The sequence below is a fragment of the Molossus molossus genome, unplaced genomic scaffold (assembly GCF_014108415.1).
Source record: "Molossus molossus isolate mMolMol1 unplaced genomic scaffold, mMolMol1.p scaffold_m16_p_4, whole genome shotgun sequence".
Classification (NCBI taxonomy): Eukaryota; Metazoa; Chordata; class Mammalia; order Chiroptera; family Molossidae; genus Molossus; species Molossus molossus.
The window spans coordinates 1061433-1083513 of record NW_023425377.1 but is presented as its reverse complement, the minus strand read 5'-3'; the positions used below and the strand labels follow the sequence as shown (position 1 = coordinate 1083513).

The following is a 22081-nucleotide window of genomic DNA, read 5'->3' as shown; positions in this document are numbered from 1 at the left end:
CACCATATCAAGAAAACCTTGTTAAAGGACATCTTGTCGCCCTGCGACTTTGTCATTGCGAGGGCCTGCCTTCCCTTTGGGTTTCAGCGCGAAGTTCTGCTGTCTGATGTCTTCCTTTCCTGGTTCTGCACACCGTTTGCAGAAAGGAGCCCTTTGAGGCAGCCCACTCACCCGGCCCTGTCCCCTCCTGCAGGTGCTTTCGGTTGAAACCCACCCTCTGGACAGTGGCCTGGGCCCTGTGGGCATCTGCTCCGTGGAAGAGGCCCTGAGGTCTCTTGGTTGCTAGTTTGTGGTTGTCACTGTTTCATTCTTTCAGAAATTGGAACCTAGATCTTGTCTTCAGAGCCACCGAAGCGGGCTCTTGGGGCTTCAGCAAGAGCCCTGGCAGTGCTGTCGGGCTGGCACTGCGTTCCCTCCGCGTAGCCCCATGGCCGACTCGCAGCCCTCGCTGTTCTGCACGCAGCTAGGCTGAGTCACGTCCAGCTGCAGATGGAACAGAGACTCTTCCTTTGAAGCCCACCAGTTCGAGTTCAAAGGCTCCACAGCAGGAGCCGGTCTAGACGGCAGGTTCCACAGCTTGGGCTGTCGTTGGAGCTGTCCCTCTCCTGTCGTCTCCGAGCTGGGAGACCCTGCGACCCCTGGAAGGCCTTCCACTTGTCAGAGTGTGAGGTTAGGATGGGGGATCTTCCTGTCCGGGGGCGCCTGTGCTGTGCTTGGGCTGTAAGGACTCTTCCTGCCGCCGCCAGCAGGCAGCTGGTCCCGGAGCAGCCTTGCTGACCCTCTCTGAGCTCTGCCACGCAGAGGTCAGGGTCTGGACAGCGAGTTCTTCCTGCCAGTCAGAGGCGCTTTGGCCTCTGGTCGTTGGTGTCTCGTGGTTTTCAGGGTTCCACACTCGCACCGGAGCTCAGGGCCGCTGGGTAGTGGTGTGGCTGCAGCTCCCTTCCCACAGGACAGGGCCCCTCCTGGTTCGTCTTTTCTGCCTGTGTCCCAGGCACCTGGGCTCATGCTGAGCCGAACCGTCCTGTCAGCCGCCCTGCTTCTCCCAGGTTTCCACAGGTAGTCTCCTGTGCACGTGCTTGCTTGCGTGTGCATGTACACAGAGGATGTGATGCACATGAAATAAAAGTTCCCATGATTGCCCTGGCCGGTTTGGCTCAGCGGTTAGAGCGTTGGCCTGCGGTTCAGAGAGACTTGGGCGCCTACCTTGGTTGCAGTTTGTCCCCGGCCCTGGTTGGTCGTGTGGGTGGCAGCCACTCGATGTGTCCCTTTCACGTCGATGTTTCTCTCTCTCTCTCTCTCTCTTCCTCTCTCTCCCTCCCACTCTACCTGAACAAAAAAAAATGGAAAAATGTCCTTGGATGAGGATAAAAAAAAAAAAAGCTCCCATAATTGCCCTTCAGTCTCAACCCTGACCTGGAGGCGCCTGCTGCCACCGGTGGGTGCATTGTTCTAGGTTATGTTCTCCGAGTACACACATGTGCATGCACACACACACACACACGTCCACACACACACCACACACACGCGCGCGCACACACACTTACACATGTATGCACACAAACACACATACATATTGTACGCACATACATGCACACCTATATACACATGCATACATGTATATACACATATTTTGTTAAAAAGAGCCTGGTGTGTTAGCATTTACAAATATTTTTATGTCACCACTGTAATGGCATTGTGTGTCTGGCATATTCTATGACATCAGTCTGAACTTTTGGACGTGACAGCGTGGCCTCAGAGCCTGGTGGTCTGGTTTGGGTCCCGGCACTGAGTGCGGGGAGGTCACCACATCGTGACGTCTTCCTGAGCAAGGCCAGCCTTGCCCTGGGCCTCACTGTCCTTTTGTCTGGCGCTTTGTGCTTTGATCTTTGTTTCACTGTATTTTGAAGATGCTGGGTTACCAACTGGCAGAAAGTCTGGTGACCTTTTCTTCTATGGTCACTGAAGCAGTCGCGGTGTTCCGAGCGTTAGTCTCCAAAGCTCTTGCGATGGCGTTGGGTGGGTTCTTGGCCTTGTCCTCTGGGGTTCTTTCAGATCTGGACCTAATATTTGTCCGTCAGGCTGACAGAGCCTCAGCGAGTGTTTTCCTTGTCAGACGCGCAGGAAGTGTTTTCTGGGGCACAGGGGATGCTGGTTGCCTGCCCTGCAGACTTGTGTGAGGACTTAGAATCCCTTTTCTGCAGGTGGCCCGTGGTTAGGCCCAGCAGAGTGAGAGGTGGGTGGGCGGCCGGAGTCATTCAGATGATTCCAATGCAGATGGTCTGGGTCACTGTGCTGTTCACTCCCTAGTGATGTGGTCTCTGTGAAGCCAACATTCCCCTTGCTTTGTCCAGAGTGAACCTGCCCTTCCCCCACAGCATGTGAGCCAGACGCACCTTGGAGAGAGGTGTGTGGACTGCCCTCTGCGGGTTGTGTGGGGTGGTTGCCTCCTCTGTCTTGGTGGGGCAGTTCTGTCTGCCTTCTCTGGGAGGGTGGCACAGATCTAGGTGACACTGGCCTCGGAGGTCCCGCTGCTCTGGTCATGGACACGGTGTGCATGTCTGCTCTCGCTGTGGGGGAGGCCTGGGCTGGGGGATGGGGAGGCCTGCTTTCTGCTGGCTTTATTTGAATATGGAGCCAGGCCCCTCGGTGCTATGTTGAAATGTCTACTTAAAAGTTCCAAAGCGTTCAGGTGTCTGCTGGCCACTCTGAGGCGTTAAGCTGAGGGTGTTAGACTCAGGCCGTGGTGTGGCCTGTGTCTGGATGGGCAGCACACAGCCTCCTGTGCACTGGCCTGGAGGTGTCCCAAGAAGATGCAGACGCCCTGAGCCACCCGTGGGAAGGGAACTTTCAGAAGGATAGCACATTAGCTCATTTTTCTCTTCATTTGAACTGTTCCCAATTTCCCCTCATTATTAAATTGTTGCATTTAGATGATCTCTACTTCAAAGGAAATTGGCTGTCAGGGAGTCTGCTCTCCACTGTACAACTGGCTCCTAGCTTTGTGGGCTAGTTTGTGCTTCGGGGCAAGACTGTCCTCACGTGTCCTGGCCCTGCCGACTGCTGTCCAGATTCCAGGGAGGCCTGTCGGGGGTGCCGTCTCAGCTGGAGATGCTGTGTCTGTCTGACAGGTGCCCCTTCATGGGTCCTCTCACTGTTCCAGGTCTGCTGCGTGGTCACACTTCCCCATCGCCCTGGCAACATCCATCTGCTCTCCCCATTGGCGTCCTGGGGCTGGGTCCAGGGAGTTGGGGCCACGCAAGGTGTTCTTTGTGTGTGTGCCCATTGGTTCAGTGACAGTTTATATCTCCTTTGACACAGAAAAATGTAAGACACCTTAAATATCTCTGTAAAATGTTATAGAAAAAAACATGACTTGCCTTGAAAGGATCTGCTTATTCTGCTGAGTTATTTCCCACTAGTTTTAACAGTCTGGTGCTGGGAAAGGTTAGGGGCTCTGGGAAGAATGGGAGCTGCATCCGAGGCTGCTGGAAAGCCCTCCACCCCCATTTCAGTTTCTCAAATGGTCTTTTACTGATGAACATCTTTTCAGTATAACTGTCTTCTTTTTCTTTTTCTTTTTTTTTTTTGAGGTTTTGTCTTTATTTTTAAATGTAACATGTTGGTTAGTAAGGTCGTAGGTTTCGGTGCACGGTTCTGACACACGATCTGGGAGCCACACTGCCCTCCACCCAGTCAGGCCTTCTCCCATCAGAACGTGTTCGACCCTGTCCCCTGTATCACCCCCTTCTATTTAACATACAGACCGTCCGTAGTTCATCCTTAAAGAGGGCATGGTTTGCTGTTACATTTGTGAGACACAACATCCCCTTGATCTTAAAACGCTGTACCAAGCAGCCACCGGGCAAACCAAGCTGTGTATTCGCAAATACCTTAGCTCTCAACTGCTTTCTGGTCGGCAGTGGCTCGTGTTTGGGAGGAGGGTGAGTGAGAACTCTCTCCGGTGATGTGGCTGCGGGCAGCGGGCCCTGGCCCTCGGGGCTGGTCCTCAGGCAGTGAGCTCGCCCACCGCTTGGCCACTCCTGCCAGGGAGCCAGTTAGCTTGTGGGCTCCCCTGTGCTGTGTGTCTGGGAGTGTTGACATCCGCTGGGTATTTTTAAAAATCTCACAGTGATGTTCTGGATGCCTGTTCTCTGAGCTGTGGTGTTGAGCTGGACGATGGGCGTCAGCCCGAGGCTCAGAGCTGTCAGAGCGGAGTGGATGTAGAGCCGCTGGGAGAGGCTCAGCTGCTGCCTCACTCGTAAACGGGAGCCGTCGACATCAGGCTGCCACGAGCACGCAGCACCGTCCATGTGGGCATCGGCCATCACCGTTGTCACCGCTGGTGCTGGTGCTGCATGCTGGGTTCGGGGGGGGGGGGCGTGCAGCGAGCCCTCCTCTGGGCGGCGCTCGGCAGGCACCTCACGTCTCACGTCCTCCCACAGGGCCCTGTTTTCACGTGGAAGAAAGCCAAGGCTCCGGAATTCATTGACCCGATGTGAGAGGTCGCGGGGGCTGCGGTTTGAAGCAAGGTGGTGGTGGCCGCGCAGTGCTGTGCCACACTGCCCTGGGCAGGTGCACGGACAGAGCTCCTTCTGGGCCTGAGTCGTCAGCTGCTGGCACAGCCAGGCCCCCCTCCCGGGTACCGCTGGCTGAGTCTGTGTTCTTGCCCTGCAGGACCCCGGAAGACCTGTCCAGGTTCATCGTGGAGCTGCAGCAGCGAGAACTGGCCCTGAAGGACAGGAACGGCTCCATCACCAGCAGGTAGGCTGGTGTCGTCGGCTTGGGATGGGGTCGGTGAGCAAGTGTCCTGGTCCGGCTTGGACAGCTGTGCATGCTTCGCTCCCAGTGGCTTTGGCTGAGTGAGTGGGAGCTGTTGGTGCCCTGTGGTGGCCCCATGGCTGAGACTCAGCCCAGGTGGCACGACGTTCTCGTCCCTCGCGTGCCAATCTCCGTGCATTCCTGTGGGCGGGCTCCCTGGGGTGTGGGCTCTGAGTGACCCCTTGGTGGTATGGAAAGCTGGACCCTGGGGTCCAGCATCTGTTGGTGTGTGCGACCTTGTTGGCCTTGTGCGCTCAGGGGAGGTCCACGGAGACCAGCAGGACAGCCAGGATGCCTCTGGCTGAGAACAGCCCTGGGCCCTGTTGTGCAGAGATTTGTTTCCTTCCCGAGTGGCAAGTCCAGAGGCAGCAGCTGTGCGATTCTTCCAGGGCTGGGGCTGGCTTCATCCGGCTCCCAGGGCCATGTGTCTCCACTGCTCCTCTGGCCTGACCTGGTGCCCGCCGTTCAGTCCTGGTCTTCACCAACTGCCCAAGTCTGTGCAGACCCGCAGGCAGAGGGCTCAGACCCACAGGTTGTCCCTCGCCAACTCCAGTCATAAGTATCGGCCCCCAGGTTATCCACACTTCTGTCTGACTACAGATTCAGGGGTTCCCTCACTCCCCTCCATTTAATAATCTGCTAAAGCGACTCAGAGAACTCCGGAAAGTGCTTTACTTACGACTGCTGGTTACTACAAAGACTGTAGCCAGAGCACAGGTGGGAGCGATGCTGGTTAGGGGTGGGGGCAGGTGTCATGTGCTCCTAGCTGCACTGCTCTGTATGGTGTTAATGGGATTTTGGAGGTTTCACTGCTTGATTAAGTCATTAGCTGTTGGTGATTGACTCAGTCTCTAGCTAATCTCCCCTCCCTGCAGGTGGGGTGGAGCTGGTAGGTCTGACCTGAGCACATGAGCTGCCTTGTGTCCCGCCTAGAGCTACCTGTTAGCACTCACCTTTGGGTGAAAGGGGCTTGTTATGGGAACAAAGCCTGCTGTGCCCCCAGGAAGTCCCCAGGGTCTTAGGAGCTCTGCCAGGATTGGAACTGAGATCAAATACTGTTGTCCCTTTATCCTCGGGGACATGTTCCAAGTGAGTGCCTGCAACCCAGCTAGTTCCGAACCCTGCGGACACTGTGTTTCTCCTCTACACACAGACCTGTGATAACGTTTCATTTATAAACCACGGTATGAGGTCAGCAACAGTAGCTATGATAAAACAGCGCAGTGATAAAAACAACTGGAACAAAGCGACTAGAATGGCTTTGGGCACCGTTAGGTGGAAGAAGGGGACTCGAACACAAGCCTGCGACACCAGAACAGTCGATCAGACAACTGAGCCGGCTGCTCAGTGACTAACGGGCAGGGAGCGGACGCAGCGTGGACACAGCCAGACAAAGGGGTGACTCATGCCGGGCAGGACAGAGCGGAGGGTGCAAGGTTGCATCATAATACTCAGAGGGTGCTCAGTTGAAAACTTATGAGTGTACCCGGCTGGTGTGGCTCTGTGGTTGAGCGTCGGCCTATTCACCAGGACGTCCAGTGGGGGGCGTGCAGGAGGCAGCCGATTAGTTTCTCACATCCATGTTTCTAGCTCTCTCTCTCTTCCTCTCTCTGTAAAAGTCAATAAAAATATATTATTTAAAAAACTAGAAAACAAAACCAAAAACTTATGAGTTGTTTACTTCTGGACTTTTCCATTTAATATTTCAGACCATGGTTGACCATGGGTAACTGACACCCTAGAAAGTGAAACTGTGGGTAAGGAGGGTCACTGTGCTCATTGCTTGGACACCAAGCTTGTCTCCTGTCGTTTCCAGTCTGGGCGCCACGTCCACAGGCGGAGGAGAAGCCTCCTTGGGTCCCTTCGAGCAGGGAGACCCTGAGGCCCTGGCTGCAGATTTCACCTCAAGCCTTGCTGGTCCAAACAGGTCTGCCAACAGAGGGCAGGTTACTGCATGAGCTCCCGCGAGCCCAGTTCCACTGGGGTCCCTTGAGGAGGGGCGCCGAGTGAGCAGGGCCCAGGGATAGGCCGTGAGGCAGGTGACTGGGCAGAGCCCTGGGCGCCCTGTGCACCCTGACCAGCTGTGGGCCTGCAGCTCGAGAGGAACTGTCCGGGGGCCGAATTCCGTGGAGACAGTGTGTTAATGATTTGTTAGTAGCCAGAAGGAAGGCCCCCACACCCCCACTTTGGGGGCTGATATCGTGAAAATTGGCTTTTAGAAGCATCTGGTTATGTCAGACGTAATTACATCAATTTAGTTTACAAACCTCCAATGATAAAGAGTGCCTTTTGCGTTCAAAGCTCCCTTGAGATGAACGGGCATCAGGAGTGATTTGAAATTAGCGCTTTAGCAATTTCCAGGCGAGTGAGCTAGGAGGGCAAGGAAGCCTGTGTGCACTTCTCTCTGCCAGGCTGTGAGGTCTGCTCTGGCACAGCAGGAGTGTCCGCCTCTGTCCAGAGCACTGTGGGATGAGGTGCACCCGTCCCCTCCATTTTGGGCAGTGGCTTGGGAATGGACTCTGCCTCAGGAGGCAGCCCTCCGAGCTGTCAGGGGCCTGTCCCCTGCCAGGAGCCCTGCCTTCTCTCGGAGATGGGCAGGTGCCATTCGTAGTGACTGGAGGACAGACTGGCTCCTCACTTCCCCTTCCAGTGCGCCCTGCACTTATCCGCTCCTCCCTCCCTCCCTCCTTTCCTCTCGGCTCAGCTCCTGTGTGCCTGGGTGCGGCAGCAGTGGAGGAGGGTGTGTTGGCACCTTAGGTTGCCTGCCGTTGGCCTGGCACCCATTCCCTGGCTCCCGCCACCCCATCCCGTCCTTGGCTCTGCCTGACGCTGCGGCAGGTCCATGGCTTAGAGCTGTGCTCACAGCGTCCTGCGAGAGAGTGAATCCTGAGTGATGTGTCACCTGGTTTCCCAGCGAATGCACTTGGGAAGGCTGCGGTCCAGGCTGGTGGCAGCCCACAGAGGCGCGGGGTCTCAGTGTGGCGCCTCTCCGCGCAGGGGACGGTGCCAGGAGACATGTTCTGAAGAGTGATTTTCCTCCCTTTGGTGGCACAAACCCAGACACAGTGCCTGCTGTGTGCTGGGCGGCACACACGTGCACACACGCGTGTACATGCCCACACACGCACACAGGAGCACTGAAAAAGCAAAGGGTGTTTGTTTGGTGGGAGATGTGTTTATTTTCTGGCTGCAAAGTTGATCAGGGGACGGTTTTGAGAAGTGCCCTTGTAGTTAGGTCTGGCCAGAATGGTGAACAACCACGGAATAGAGCAGAAGCCGCCTCCTGATGATCCAAGGTGGGCCGCTGCAGTCGGCCGGTCGGCCCTGTGGGCTCTGTCCTGCTCCCGTCCCTGACGGCCTGGACTGTGGTGGAGGTGTCCTGTGTCTGCTGGGGTGCAGGGGACGCCTTTCTGTCTGAGGCGGATTGTTGGCCAGGAGGCCAGGTGGGCATCTCCGCCCAAGCCAGGCTCCCTATGGCAGCTTCACTTTCTTTATCTCCAGAGGGGGCACGAGTGTAGGGTGGTGCTGATCATGCGAGCCCCGAGCACGGCCCCAGCCCAGCAGCCGGAGTGCAGTCTTGGTCAGTTTTGCTCGTTGAGTGGGTTTCCTATTCTGTGGAAACTTCAGGAGGTGCAGAGGGTCCAGGGGGCTCGCCGCCTGTGTCTGATGGCTGGCACCGGGCACACCTGTGCGGCACAGCTTCCGGGGGTCAGGTCTGTCTCCCTCCCCTCGATGCCAGGGACGACCTGCAGCCGACACCCCGCAGGCACTCGAGGGTACATCAGGAGCCAGCCTTTCTGTGTGAGGTTCGCGTGGGGGTGGGGCTGGGGCTGGGCCGGCAGGCCTGTGTGGTCCTGCCTGGGCCGAGGCAGGGCTGCTGCCCTCCACGAGGCCGTGCAGTGTGGGCCGAGCTGCGGGGGTTGCCAGGACGGCTGGCCGCCTGCTCTGATCAGCCCTTCACTCTGGCTCTGCAGCCTCCTTCCTTCGTGCTTGGGACTCCAGGCTGGAAGGAGAACCCAGGGCCCTGCGACAGCTGAGGCCGAAGGGACCCCAGGCCTTGTCCGGCCCCCTGTCGGGCCTGCGGTGCCTCCATCGGGATGCGCGGTGGTGCTGGCTGCCCTCGAAGCCACTCCGGCTCAGTCCTCACACCTCCTGGTGGCCTCCCCAGGGGAGTGCCCTTACCAAAACTACAAATGTGGGGGCAGTGAGGGGGGGGCAGCGGGCACGAGGCACTGCCCAGGACCTGGGATGCGCGGCCCCCCCCAGGCGCCTCCCTCTCTCCTCTCCTCAGGCTGCAGTTCTGAGTCCTCCAGTTGCTTCTGGGTCGGTGTTGGTGAGGCCCTCCTGGCAGGGCCCCCATACTGCACCTCTCAGGGTGGGCATAGACCTCTGCACCTGCGGCCTCTCCAGCGTGGCCCTGTGACCTGTTTGAGTCGTTCTCATTTTCCAGACTACCTGTCCGGTCTTGTCCCTGACACCACCACCCCGTCACCACTGAGACAGAATCCAGTCCATCCCCAGCCCAGTGGGGAGTCTGGACTCGGGATCAGCCCTGGCAGTGCCTGTGCGTCTGTGGAAGGGGGTGTACAGGTGCATGGTTGCGGTGGGGTGGCGGGGCCCAGGCGAGTGCCCTGTGAAGGCAGTGGTGCAGGGCAGCGCCTCTCCCGGGCTGGCTCAGTGTGGGAACCAGGACGTGGTGCACACGGGCCGCCGCGGTAGGCGGGCGTTTAGTTCCCGAAGGCGACGGCGGAGCACGGCCCCCACAGTGGATGAGGACTTGGTTGTTCCTCTCCATGTGAAATTTCCACAGCATGGTCTGCATGGTCTCTGCCCAGCATTTGTCCAGCTCAGTTGGTCTTTATTTATTTATTTATTTTTCCTTTATTGATTTTAGAGGGGAAGGGAGAGGGAGAGAGAGAGAGACAGAAACATCGATGAGACAGAACACGACTGGCCACCTCCTGCATGTCCCACTAGGGATGGGCCCACAACCTGAGCATGTGTCCTGACCGAGAATCAAACCGGCAACCTCTTGGTGCAGGGTCAACGCTCAACCACTGAGCCATAGCGGCCGGACTCGGTTGGTCTTTAGATGTGGGTTCTGGTCATGCAGGTCTGCAGCAGGGGGCAGCAGGCTCCTAAGTGGTGCTGCTGGCCACGAGCAGTTTGAGCAGCAGGAAGTCAGCCGCCCTGTGTGCGTCAGGATTGTGCCCGCCCAGTGGAGAATGGCCTGGCCACTCCTTTCCCGCCCCTGCAGCCCTGTGAGCCCTGAGGCAGGGCAGCAGCTTTTTCTACGAGAGGACTGGCTCTGTCGTGTGGGGTCAGGAGCCTCGTGCTTTTGGGGCCTTCGCTCTGGTGCACACGCTGAAGCTGCTGTTCCCCTGGAGATGGTGTGTGTGCCCTGTAGGCACAGGCCCTGTAGCTGCCTGCTGAGGTCTCGGCTGACCTCTGTGCCCTCCACTTCACACGCAGACCAGAGGGTTCTGAGCCTCTGGACAGGATTGTGGCCTCTGACCCAGCAGGTATCCCTCCAGACTCGATGCTCTGGAGTCTGCTCACCTGCCCTGTCACCTGGGGACACAACCCCCGCCTCGCTGGGTCCTCCCGACCCTGGCCTGGGTGAGGTGGGACGGAGCTCTTGCCCCTTCACCACACTCTGCCCAGGGGCAGGCAGGCACGTGGTCTGTGTTTGCGGGGGCGAGGACACGAGATTTGGTCCCTGCAGCTCGGGTTGGGGCCGAGAGGTGGTGGCAGGCAGGCACCTGGGCTGGCCTCTGCAGGCTGCAGGCGGGCCTGCCCCTCTGACTGACCAGTGCCAGGCTCCTCCACCTGCTGCCGCGCTCCCTTGAGCTGTCTCTTTCCAGCAACAGGAGCTAAGCTGCCATAGATATTTCACACCCAGGCTGGTTTCCTACATGTTTTGCATTTCCATATTTAAAACTTCATTTACATATTCATAGGTCATTTAAATGTTTATTGTTAAGGGATATGGAAGTGGATAAAAAGTGAAACTTCCCCTTTTGTCAAAGCACTGGAAAAAAATTCATTCTCAAAGTGAAGTCAATTTCTAAGCCGTTAGTTCTGTAGCAGTTGCTGTAGGAACATCTCTCTGGAAGATAGCGGGTCCCAGGGCTCATGTGGCTGTCCCTGTCCCCTCAGCGTTCAGACGCTGGGCTCTGGGGCACACTCTGTGACCCACCCGGATGCCTGGCACTCTTCTGGGTTTCTCCTGGCTGAGACCCCGACGTCCACCGTGCGCTGGGGACCACGTCCTCATTTCCCTCTTGGCGACAGATCTGAGGTGGACACGATGTCCTTCCGGAGGTGATGGGTAAACAGACTGGTCCAGCAGGCGGTGGAATACTGTTCGGCACTAAAAAGAAATGAGCCGTCAGCTGTGGAGAGACATGGAGGGACCTGGAAGGCGTGACTGAGTGATGGAAGCCAAGTGTGGAGGCAGAAAGAAGACAGGTGGCTCCTGGGGCTCAGGGAGGGGGGCCGAGTAGGCGGAGCACACAGGACGCCACACGTGTGCCGGAATCTGTAGGACGTGCAGGGCAGACAGTGAGCCCTCGGGCACACTGTGGACTGCAGTGAATGACGATGTGTCAGTGCTGGCTCATCAGCTGTGCAGGTGCTCCCCGCTGGTGCCGGCTGTCAGGGACGGGCGGCGTGGAGGCCGTGGGACTCTGTCCATCCGAAACTGCTCTGAAAACAAGCGGGAACTCAGGAACGTGGGCCTGGAGGAGCGGCTCTCCCAGCGGTCAGACTCGGGCAAAGAGCGCCGGTGAGCCCTCTCTTCCGGGCTGTCTCTCCTGCCGCGTGCAGGCGTGGGGTGCCCGGGGCACAGGCTGAGCTCCTGCTCCGATAGGGCAGCGCGGGCACGTGTCCTCCCCAGCTGTCCGGTGAGCCCTCTCTTCCGGGCTGTCTCTCCTGCCGCGTGCAGGCGTGGGGTGCCTGGGGCACAGGCTGAGCTCCTGCTCCGATAGGGCAGCGCGGGCACGTGTCCTCCCCAGCTGTCCGGTGAGCCCTCTCTTCCGGGCTGTCTCTCCTGCCGCGTGCAGGCGTGGGGGTACCCGGGGCACAGGCTGAGCTCCTGCTCCGATAGGGCAGCACGGGCCCCTCAGGCCTGTGGGTGGGGATTCTAGGACTTCTGTGAAGGCCTGTTATGTTTTCGTGGGAGGCGGGTGCTGAAGTGGGTAGTGGGGTTGGCATCGGACAATAAAGGAGGCCCCCGAGGAGGGAGGGGGACAGTCGGGGACACACTCAGGCTGCTTGGCGGCCTGTCTGTGAGTGAGCTGTGCAGAGTCCCCGGGGACAGGCCTCAGCAGGGAAGGAGAAGTGGAACTTTGAATTTTATATTGGTTTACACTCCTTTCAATTTAGCAGTCTCGACGGTTCCTGTCTGCTCCTGTCGGGGAGCCACGGATGGCAGTAGTCTCATTTCTATGCTCCGCTCATTTTATTGTCTTTCCATATTTTCTTGCCATAAATGTAACGTTTTATTGTGTTTAAACCATTTTTAATGTGGCCTCTCATAAAAGCCAAGGAAACAAGGGGGATTCTGCCTTGCCAGCCCTTAGAGCACTTGTCCCCCCGTTTTAAGCATTTGGGCCAGGATTGCCTTCGGTGCTTCCTGAAATGCCCCTTACCTGCTGGCCCCAAGATGAGCTGCTGTGTGACTGGGCCAGCCGTGGGGGGCCCTTTCAGAGCCCACAGTGCAGCGAGAGAGGAAGACACCCCTGTGCAAGTCATGCTTGGAGCACCATGGAGTCCCTGGAGCGGTGACTTGCTCCGGGTCAGGCCTTGCGGCCTGAGCGCGTGGGATTCCCAGGCTCCTCTTACAAACGTCCTGTGCACCTACGGAGAACCGCTTCTGAGTCCCAGGTGCCCTTGGTTAGGTCGGTGTTTCTCAGCTGCTGTCAGTGTCCTGTGGACGGACTGTGTCTGGGGGATGACCACCCTTGCACAAGGCTGAACGAGAGGAAGGAGCCCAGAGCGCCATGGCTGCAGCTCAGGAAGCTCGCCACTGCCCGCACAGCACCAGAGAGGCGCAGCGGCCCCTCCGCAAGTCGGCTCTGATGGCTGTAGGAAAGCTCTTCCATGGGGGATGTGTTGTGGCAGTTTTGTGATTTATTCACTATCCTTTTTGGTAATCTACTCCATAATCTACTTTCATTTCAATCATAAAACATCTTCAGAAGTTCGTTTCCCACGAGTCCTTGTGGCCCCAGGACTGGCTTCATGTGGCAGTGCCGATGCCACAGTGCAGGCCCCTGACCGCGGCCGTGTTTCTCCTCACCTGCAGCTCAGTGCTCCTGGTCTGTGCCCGGCCCTCTCCACAGGTCCTGGGCTCTGCAGGTGAGTTGGGAGCCATGTCCCCAGGCACCAGGAGGGAGAGCAGAGTACCGCCAGGGCCAGGGTCCCAGTGCAGACCGCGGGTGTGAGTGCTCACATGCTGGCCTCTGCTGGAGGTGGGGACACCAGCAGGCCGCGGTGTGCTCAGCCCGTGGTAGTTGCGGTCCAGGTCAGCATACCCAGGCGCCTACTGTGGACAGAGGGTCACGGATCCCGGCAACACTGGGCTCAGGAGAGGGAGGTGTGTCTGGTGGGGTTTCACTCTGGGGCTGGGTCTTGGAGGCCAAGCAGTGCTGGGGGAGAGTGGCGGCCGGACTGATGTCCAGCCGCGATCTGGGCGGAGAGCCCCTCGCGTCCTGCGGAGGCCACGTGCTAACCTGGGAGGCTGCTTTGAGATGGAGGGTCAGCAGGAGGTGGCACCTGCTCTTCTGACAGATGCCCTGGGCTCACCCTCACATCGTCTTCCCTCCTCGGTGGGCCTGACCTTCCGACAAGGTGGGTGGAGACACAGGAGCCCCGGAAGCCCTCTGATGTGACGGCTGCAGACAGGACCTGGGGAGGCTGTCAGACTGGGCTGCAGTGAGAGCCCCCGTCGCCCTGCAGCCTTGCCACAGACCACCTCGTCTGAGTGCAGAGTGACCGTCTGCTTCCCCGACGGAGGCAAGCGAGCGCGCGGGCGGCGGCCCTGCTGTGTGTCCACTGCTTGTCTTCCTCCGTCGGGGACGAGTGTGTCTGCCTGGCCACCCTTGCAGACCTCTGGAGGCGGGGGGTTGTTTGCTATGTCTGTTTTTCTCCACCATGAGAGGAAATGCAGAGGGTTTCACGGCCTGGAGTTTTGTTCCCGGCTTCATCTTGAGAAGCAGGACTTTTCCTTGGCACCTGTCACGGGCAGGCAGTGAGTGCTGGCTGGGAGGAAACAGCACGCAGATGTCCTGCAGAGAGGAGCCTTTTCTCTCTCATTTCTGTTAAAACATCTGGGTTTCCCGCTCAGGTCTGGCTTCTCCAGTGACGCATGACCTGCCCCTGGGTCTGCCAGCTCTGATCACTCCGCACGGGTCTGCCAGGCCTGCTCCGTCCAGCTGTGTGGCCGAGTCCCCACGCTCTGGGCCTCGGAAGGCGGTGAGAGCGCTGCCTGCCCACCCACCAACCTCGCTGTCTGCAGGGCCCTGAGAGCCGGGCACGTGCAGGCGGCACTTCTCCCTCCACCTCGGTCCCCACACCTCTGAGCAGCCTTCCCACCCCCACCGGCGTCCTCGGTTTCCCTCCTCACTCCCCTGAATTCACCCCTGACCCATCCGTGGACGGAGTATAGACCGGGAGGGTGAGTGGTCGCCTCCTGGGGTAATGGTGGGTGCTCTTCCCGCTCAGGCCCAGGGCCAGGGGGCGCTCGTGCCAGGCAGGCAATCGTCCGGTGGCACCGGGAGTTCGGGTGATGACAGAGCAGCGTGGCTGCAGAGGTGAGGAGGGGCTGGCGGGAGCGGAGGCCTGGGGAACACACCCACAGTGAGCGCCGTCTGGCTGGGAGAGCGGGCCGCGTCAGCACCTGCTGGGCGTGACCCACGGCCGAGCTGCTGGTGCTCTGGCCAGACCAGAGGCTGACTTACTGTGGGTGGAAGTAGCCTCAGCACGTTCCTGTGACTGATGCATGTACTTAAAAGTGCATTTTACTTATCGTGAGCCTGTCAAGTGCCGGGAACATGACCGGCATTTGCTGTGAGTGTCCAGGCAGTGCGGGAGGTAGGCGTGTTCTCGTGCTTCTGGTGGCTCTGAGGGCTGGAGGCTCTTGTTCAAGGTCACCCAGCCAGGGTTTCGCACCCGTGCAGAGCAGTTCACGGCTCCCAGTGCAGCAGTGTCTGGGAGGGCAGGGGTTCCTGGGGACCCAGCCCCCTCCAGACTCTGCTCTCCCCAGTGGGCCTTTTCCTGGGCCCAGCCCCATGGGAATCGGCGCTGAGGCCTCACACCTGCCTGTCCCCGGCCTGTGGTGCAGACCTATGCCCAGAGTGCAGCAGCCCCGGGGCTGTGCAGCTGCACAGAGGTGGCCCTTGTAAGAGCTCCCCCTTCAGAGCTCCCTCTCCCCAAACCGTACCCCGTTCTCCTCACATGCTCCTCTGGGGGCGGTGCTGCCGCCAGCTCCCTCCTTCCTGAGACCTGTGGGCATGGCAGCCACACAGCAGGAGTGCAGGGCCCTGAATACCTCTGTCTTCTGCCCGCAGGACCCCCAGGTGTGCACCCTGCCGGGTGGCCTTCTCCCTCCTCCGTGAGCTGTTTGCTTCCACCCTGGAGCTGCAGGGGGCTGGGGGCAGGGGGCAAAAAGGAGAAAATGGGAGATCTCCCTAATACTGTCAACAATGAGAAAGAAAGAGAAGAAAGGCGTGTGAGAGGGTCGAGCTCCCTGCCGTCCCACACGGGGCGCTCGGCAGGGCCGCCAGCCTCCCTTCCTTCCTGCCCTGGCCTGTCCCAGTGCCCAGGACGGAGCCTGGAACTGGCAGTGAGCGACTTACTGACGGTCCACGCAGAAGTGGCAGCTGGGACTGTGCCCTCTCCTGACCCCGGTCACTGCTCCTTCTGCCCTGGCAGGAGCTTCGTCCCCAGGGAAGTGGCCCAGGGACTGGCTGGCGGCCATGGGCTTGCCTCTGCTACAGAACCACAGGGACAGCGGGCTGGGTGCTAATTGGCTGCTGCTTAGAAGCTGAGTGCTGGCTTGTTTCCAAATAGATGCTTTGAGCTGACTCTTCAGGTAGGCTGTTTTCCTGAGACTTGGAGGCTGGACAGATGTCAGGACTCTCTCCTGCTATTGTCTCCTTAGTGTAATTTAAGAGCTGCCAGTAAAACACCCAGCAAGCCAGGGGTGGGCACCACGCAGGAGCTCAACAGTCCCGGCAGTGTCCCGAGGGCTCCGCCGCCCCGCATCTGGGCTTCCGAGGACGCTTCTCTTCCGTCCTGTGAGCAGCTGTGTAGCAGTTAATCATCTTCTCTTGTGTGGGACACTCCGAAAGCTCAACCACCTCCTTGCAAGACTGGTCCCTTGGCTGGAGCACCTGGACAACGAGAACTTGCATGTATCCAGGGAATAGTTTCAAGTCCATGTCCAAAATCTCTCCCTGAAGAAACAGGCTCTGAGTCAGAGTCTTGGGTGGCACCGTTGCCTGCTTTTCTGAAATGCCCCGGGTGGGTGGAAGGGCAGCCTGAGCATGGCGGGCTGTCACCTCCCCCCACCCACTTTCTGCCCTGTTGTCTGAGTGACCAGGAGACATGACCACAGTGGACAGAGCTGGGTTTGTGCTCACATCTGCCTGTCCTCGTCTCTCCTGACTCCCACCGCTCTGAGGTCCAGGGCTCTTGCAAGTGCTGAGGGGCAGAGGTGGCTGCTTCACTGCCTGGGACACGGCTTCCAGTCCTTTTCCTGGATGTGGCACTCTCCATTTTATCCCCGGAGCCCCCTGTCCCTTCTCCACACCCCTGCCTGTGTTCCCACCTTGGTTTCCTGCCCTGGCGGCTCTGCCTTCCCCTCTGCCTTCAGCCCCTGGCGGTTTCCTGAGAAGGTGGCCATGCTCCTGCTCTGTGAGGCTGCACCCCCAGGGCTAGAGAAGTTTCTGGGGTCTGAGACCTGGGCCTGTAACCTGGCTTCGGCATGTGCCACCCGCGAGACCTTGGCACTGTGCTTGACCTCTCTGCCGGCCACTCACCAGGAGCATTGGGCATTCCTTCCACTTGTCAGGGTTGTTGGAGGGCTCAGAGCTCACGGGGCGCCTGGCTTGCTTTTATTTGTGGTCGCCATCACATCGCAGGTCCTCCAGGGCCTCCACAGCTGTGGCCACTTGGTCACCAGCCTTCTGTCCCTGCAGTTCTGGCTGCTCCTCCCCCGCTTCTCGACTCTCTGGCAAACTCCAGGTGATGGCAGGTGAGCGGTGCTGCCGCTGACTTTGTCCCTATTCCCAGGCTGCTATCGGGCAGTCTGGTCTGCTGGGCTGGTCTGGGTACTGGCCTCCACCCTCAGGGCAGGCAGACCTTCCACGGGTCCTCCTCCAGAGGCCTCATGCCCTGGCGCCCAGGGCCCCTCAGGCGGCAGGTGGGGTGGCCTGGGTCAGCTCAGCGCGCACAGCGCAGCTTTGTGTCCCTGGTTCTCTGCATGCTTTCGTAGTCAGAGTCTTTGCAGCACTTGCACCAGGAAGAGCTTTGGAAGGGGGCAGGCCTGTGTGGTTGGGCCCGTGCTGTGTTGAGGGCAGGTCCTTGAACTGCTGCCCTGGGGGCCTGACCACACATCCTGTCCGTGCATCCGGATGGGGCTGGGCACTGGCTCCATGGCATGCCTTGCCAGCTGCTTCCTAGCAGGACACCATGGCAGGTCACCATGAGACCCTGTGGGAGTGGCCAAGTCAGCCACCTGTCTTCCCGTCCCATCCTCATTGGCCCAAGCCAAGGAGTTACGTCTGGGTGCTGATGGCTTTTTGGATGGGGCGGACTGGCACAGGGCTCCCCTGAGGGTCTTCCCTGGTGGGGACTGGTGTGGGAGTGGCTGGTGGCCACACAGTGTCCTTTTGCCCAAGAGCTGGCTCCTCACTTTGACGTGGAGCTGGAGTCACTGTGGAAGAAGGCAACTGAGCATGTCCTCAGAGATGGGCACCCCAGCCGGCTCCACAGGACACTCAGCCAAGGGGCAGGGATCCCGGTGCAAAACCAGCCCAGCTGGCGGCATATTTGCCCAACGTCTGGGGTTCCCAGTGAGAGCCAGGGCTCCTGCAGCATCTGTCCGGGCAGGAGCCTTCACCTGGGCTCCTGGGTGAGCGCCTGGGTTTCTAGCTCGGAGCAGTGGCCACACCCACGTCCTGCCTCCAAGGTCTGTCTCCAGGCCGGGCTGCCCCCCCCGCCCCCCCCAGCTTCTGGTCACAAGCGTGTGTCAGTCCTCGGCATCCACCTGAGCCTTAATGGAAGTTGTGCTGGGCCCTGGCTCCTGCAGTAACTAAAAGCTTTTCCGGAGAAACAAAGGTGCTGACTAATTGTCGGCTTCATTTATTCATTTCTGGGCATGAATGGTAAACAGCTTTGCTTCTCGGCTCAGCGGGAGCAGATTGGGAGCGTTTGCCTGATCGATCCTTACCTGCGGGACGCACAACTGGAGGGTCTATCGATCTCGCAGCTCCTGCCAAACCCACTCTGAAACAGGCTTAATTGCCTCAGGAATAGCTTCCTCCCGAGTGGGCTCATCCCCAGCGCTCAGCTCCGGCTGCTGCGCCCCTGCGATCAGCCTCTCCCCGTGTGTCCTTGAAGGAGCCAGGCTCATGCTGCCCCGATGGGTGAGGCGGCGCTTTTCTGGTCACAGAGAAGGAAGCCCCGTGGTAACCAACGTGAGCACACACACAGCACGTCCACTCTGGTGGCCGGGGGATTGGTATCAGCCTTGGTCCCTGACAGAGTCGGGCGAACCCAGCACCTCCGACTGCACCTCACCTGCCTGATTTCACTTGCCAGCAGGCTTTCCCCGCACGGCCAGGTGGCTGCTGGGGCCAGGAACCCATCCTGGGGCTTGTCGCTCAATGCCACCTCGGCTCCTGAACTGACGCAGTTTAAGAGGGTGGGTCGGGGTGTCACGACGGTCGCCTTGTCTTATGGGCTCACCCCTGGGGCCAGGGCCTGTTGCACAGACTGTCCCAGGAACGGGGTGGAGCAGGCCTGGAGACAGAAGAGTGACACCCCACTGCACCAGCCTTTCGGTCAGGCACGCAGGGTGCTGGGTGTGCGGGTCCTTTACCAGCTGGGCCGCTGGTGACTCTCTGTCCCTTCGTCTGTGCAAGGCCAGGCCTGCCCCAGAGCTCGGGTGGGATGCTGCCCTCAGTGCAGCGGGACGGCCTCTGCCCTCAGGAGCCAGCCCCAGCCTCATGGCGATCAGGCCTGCTCTGGTGGCTGCTGGGGCCAGGAACCCAGATGGGAAGGGGCAGTGATGAAAAGCCGGGAGCCGCACCTAGGCGGCCCCAGCGGGCAGGTCTTATTTGGACAGCTCAGTTTCTACAGGTGCAGAGCTGACCTCTGCGCGCTGACCTCTGCTCACCCTCTGGGTGACTGCTCTGTGCACAGAGGGGACCGCTGTTTGGGCAGGGACTTCCACCTTATCCCGGTGGCTCGGAGCTGGGAGAGAGCCGTGTCCTAGGGCCCCAGGAGGCGAAGCTTTCCGCCCTCGGTCACCCGAGCCAGGTCCTGCTGACCTTCCCTGACTTCCTTTCTTCCTGAAGTATTTTTTTCTTTATTGATTTTAGACAGGAAGAGAGAGAGAGAGAAACATCAATGAGAGAGAACGCTGATTGGCCACCTCCTGCATTCCCCTCACTGGGATTGGGCCCACAACCTGGGCATGTGCCCTGACCGGGAATCAAACCGGTGACCTCTTGGTGTAGGGTTGATGCTCAACCACTGAGCCACACCGGCCGGGCCTCAGGGAAGTATTTGTATATTTGCTGTTTTTCATTAAATTGTTTAATTAAAAATGAAAACAATAGCCCTGGCCAGTTTGGCTCAGTGGTAGAGCATCGGCCCAGGGACCAAAGAGTTGTGGGTTCGATTCCAGTCAAGGGTATGTACCTCGGTTGTGGTTCATGCCCAGCCCTGGTCTGGGTTGTGCGAGAGGCAACCAGTAGATGTGTCCCTTTCATGTCAGTGTTTCTCTCTTTCTCCCTCCCACTTCATCTGAAGACGAAATAGAAAAATATCCTCGGGTGAGAATTAAAAAATGAAAAAAGAAAGGAAACAACAAAAAGTCCTCCTTTCCCCCCATGTGTGACATCAACCAGTGGCAGTTCTGGTCTCTCTAGTTTCACCCACTGGGGGGCAGTTATGTTTAACAGTAGGGACTTTTCCCCAGACTGGCTTCTCAGCTGCTATCTGAGTGTGTCTGCACGGTGTGCGTCCCTGCGGCACAGCTGTCCGAGTGTGTGAGTGTCTGTGCACGGTGTGCGTCCCTGCGGCACAGCTGTCCGAGTGTGTGAGTGTCTGTGCACGGTGTGCGTCCCTGCGGCACAGCTGTCCGAGTGTGTGAGTGTCTGTGCACGGTGTGCGTCCCTGCGGCACAGCTGTCCGAGTGTGAGTGTGCACGGTGTGCGTCCCTGTGGCACTGGCCAGTGTTAGGCTGTCGGCTCTTGCTGTGGTGGGGCAGGAGGGCCCTGGGTTCCCGGAGCTCATAGGCCACCTGGGGAATCAACAGGACACAGCTGTTTGCTTCTCACAGACTCCCTTCCCCACGGAGTCCCGCTGGGTCCTGGAGCTCTGGTGCAGCTATCTGTGTGGTGGCCACTGGCTCTGGTGTCCCCCACGGGCTGCAGTCTAGGGCTGCCTTGATCTGCAGCACAGCTCTGTGCCATCCCTCCATGCTGCAGAGGTACCTGCCCCAGCAAGAGGAGGATAGCAGCCCTGCTGATGGGACTCTGTGCTGCCCATGCGGTGCCAGCCCCTGGTGGAGGCGGAGGCGGAGGCAGAGGCACCGGCAGGAGGGCAGGGCTCCTGGGCTCTGCCAGCCCTCAGGGCACGGGCTTGTTTGCAGCCTCTAATCCCACCCTGCCCCACGGGGGAGGGCCAGGCGGTGAGCTCCATTCCTGGGTGTCCTCTCCGCCTGCTGTCCATGTGAAAGCAGAGGTTGTAATCGGGTCCTGGGGACAAGGTTGTGTGACACTCACAGCTGGCAGGACCTTCAGAGCCTTCCTGTTGGGTTCTGGTCTCGCAGACGTCATGCTGTGGTCCCCGCCCTCAGGGAGCCTGTGGCCTGGGGCTGTCCTGCGGTCACCTTGCAACCAGTGTCCCGCAAGGCCTGATGTGGAACATGTGCACCCCTGCTGAGCCACCGCTGTGCCTTTGGTGGCTCTGTGCCACATAACAGGTGGACGGGGGGCCCTCCCACCAGCCAGGCAGCCTTGTGCACATGCCAGCCTGCCTCGGGTCAGACGCCTCGCACTTCCAGCCGTGGTTTGAGGCCGTGCTCCACCGTGCTGCTCCCGTCCCTCCCTCCCTCCCTTTCCCCAGCACGTGCTCCTTTGGCACATCTCTCCTCGGGTGAGGAGCCAAGATAATCGGAGTGTTTTGCTGTGCAAAAGCCTTGCTGGAGTTGTTGGGAAACAGAGCTACAGCGCGGAGGCGGCTTCTGGGAATCAACTCATCACCAGCACCGAGAGCCGGGCCGCGGGGGTGGGCGCAGCAGGCCCACCGTGCACAGGCGGACTCGGGCTTGGTGTCAGAGAGCCCCGCCCGGACTGCAGGCGTCTCCTCCAGTGTCAGGCACGCGGGCACCGTGCACACCGTGTCCATGCCCCCTCCAGTGTCAGGCACGCGGGCACCATGCACACCGTGTCCACGCCTCCTCCAGTGTCAGGCACGCAGGCACCGTGCACACCGTGTCCACGTCTCCGGGACGACTTAGACCCTGGCAGTGCTACTGAGCCCTCCTGGCGCTTCGTCCAGTGCGTTGGTGCCGGCTCTGGTGCACTGCCCATCCTTTGGAAGGGCAGGCGCTGTTGAGGGAGTCTGTGCTGGGAGTGGGCTGCCTCCTGTGGGTCTTCACGGTGTTTGCAGTCTCGGAAGACGTCATGGGGGTTTCATAGAAGTCATGTGGGATTCAGTGTGAGCAGGATCTACCTGTGGCAGGGTGGGGCTTGCTGTAACACACGGGATGGGTGTTGGGTGAGCTGGTAGGAGAGCAATAGGCGAAAACAGCCCTGCAGGTCCCATGGTGCGGCCCATAGCATGGCGCTGGGGGCGGGCAGCCCAGTCACCTCCCACATCTCTTGACCCGGCTGTACCTTTGACTGGCCATGTTGACCATGGGTGAGTGCTGGGTTCGTCCCAGCCCCTCTTCAAATGCAGGTGATCATCCCTTTCTCGCCAAAGGGTGCTGCAGCTTGTGTGGTGGACACCGGGGCGAGGTCCC

General features: G+C 59.4%; 1 protein-coding gene across 4 annotated transcripts in view; it reads left to right on the top strand.

Annotated features, from left to right (window-relative positions):
• The window catches only part of MAD1L1 (mitotic arrest deficient 1 like 1), a 199305-nt gene that overhangs the window by 50350 nt on the left and 126874 nt on the right, over nt 1–22081 (top strand). For 2 of the 4 annotated variants that reach the window (XM_036240352.1, XM_036240354.1), the window contains exon 10: nt 4675–4761. The exons of 1 other annotated variant lie outside the window; for it this stretch is intronic. In XM_036240352.1, coding sequence (XP_036096245.1) covers nt 4675–4761 — 87 coding nt within the window. Of the gene's footprint in view, nt 1–4674; nt 4762–22081 lie in introns of those variants that run through there. One more of the 4 variants, XM_036240357.1, reaches the window with a different exon arrangement.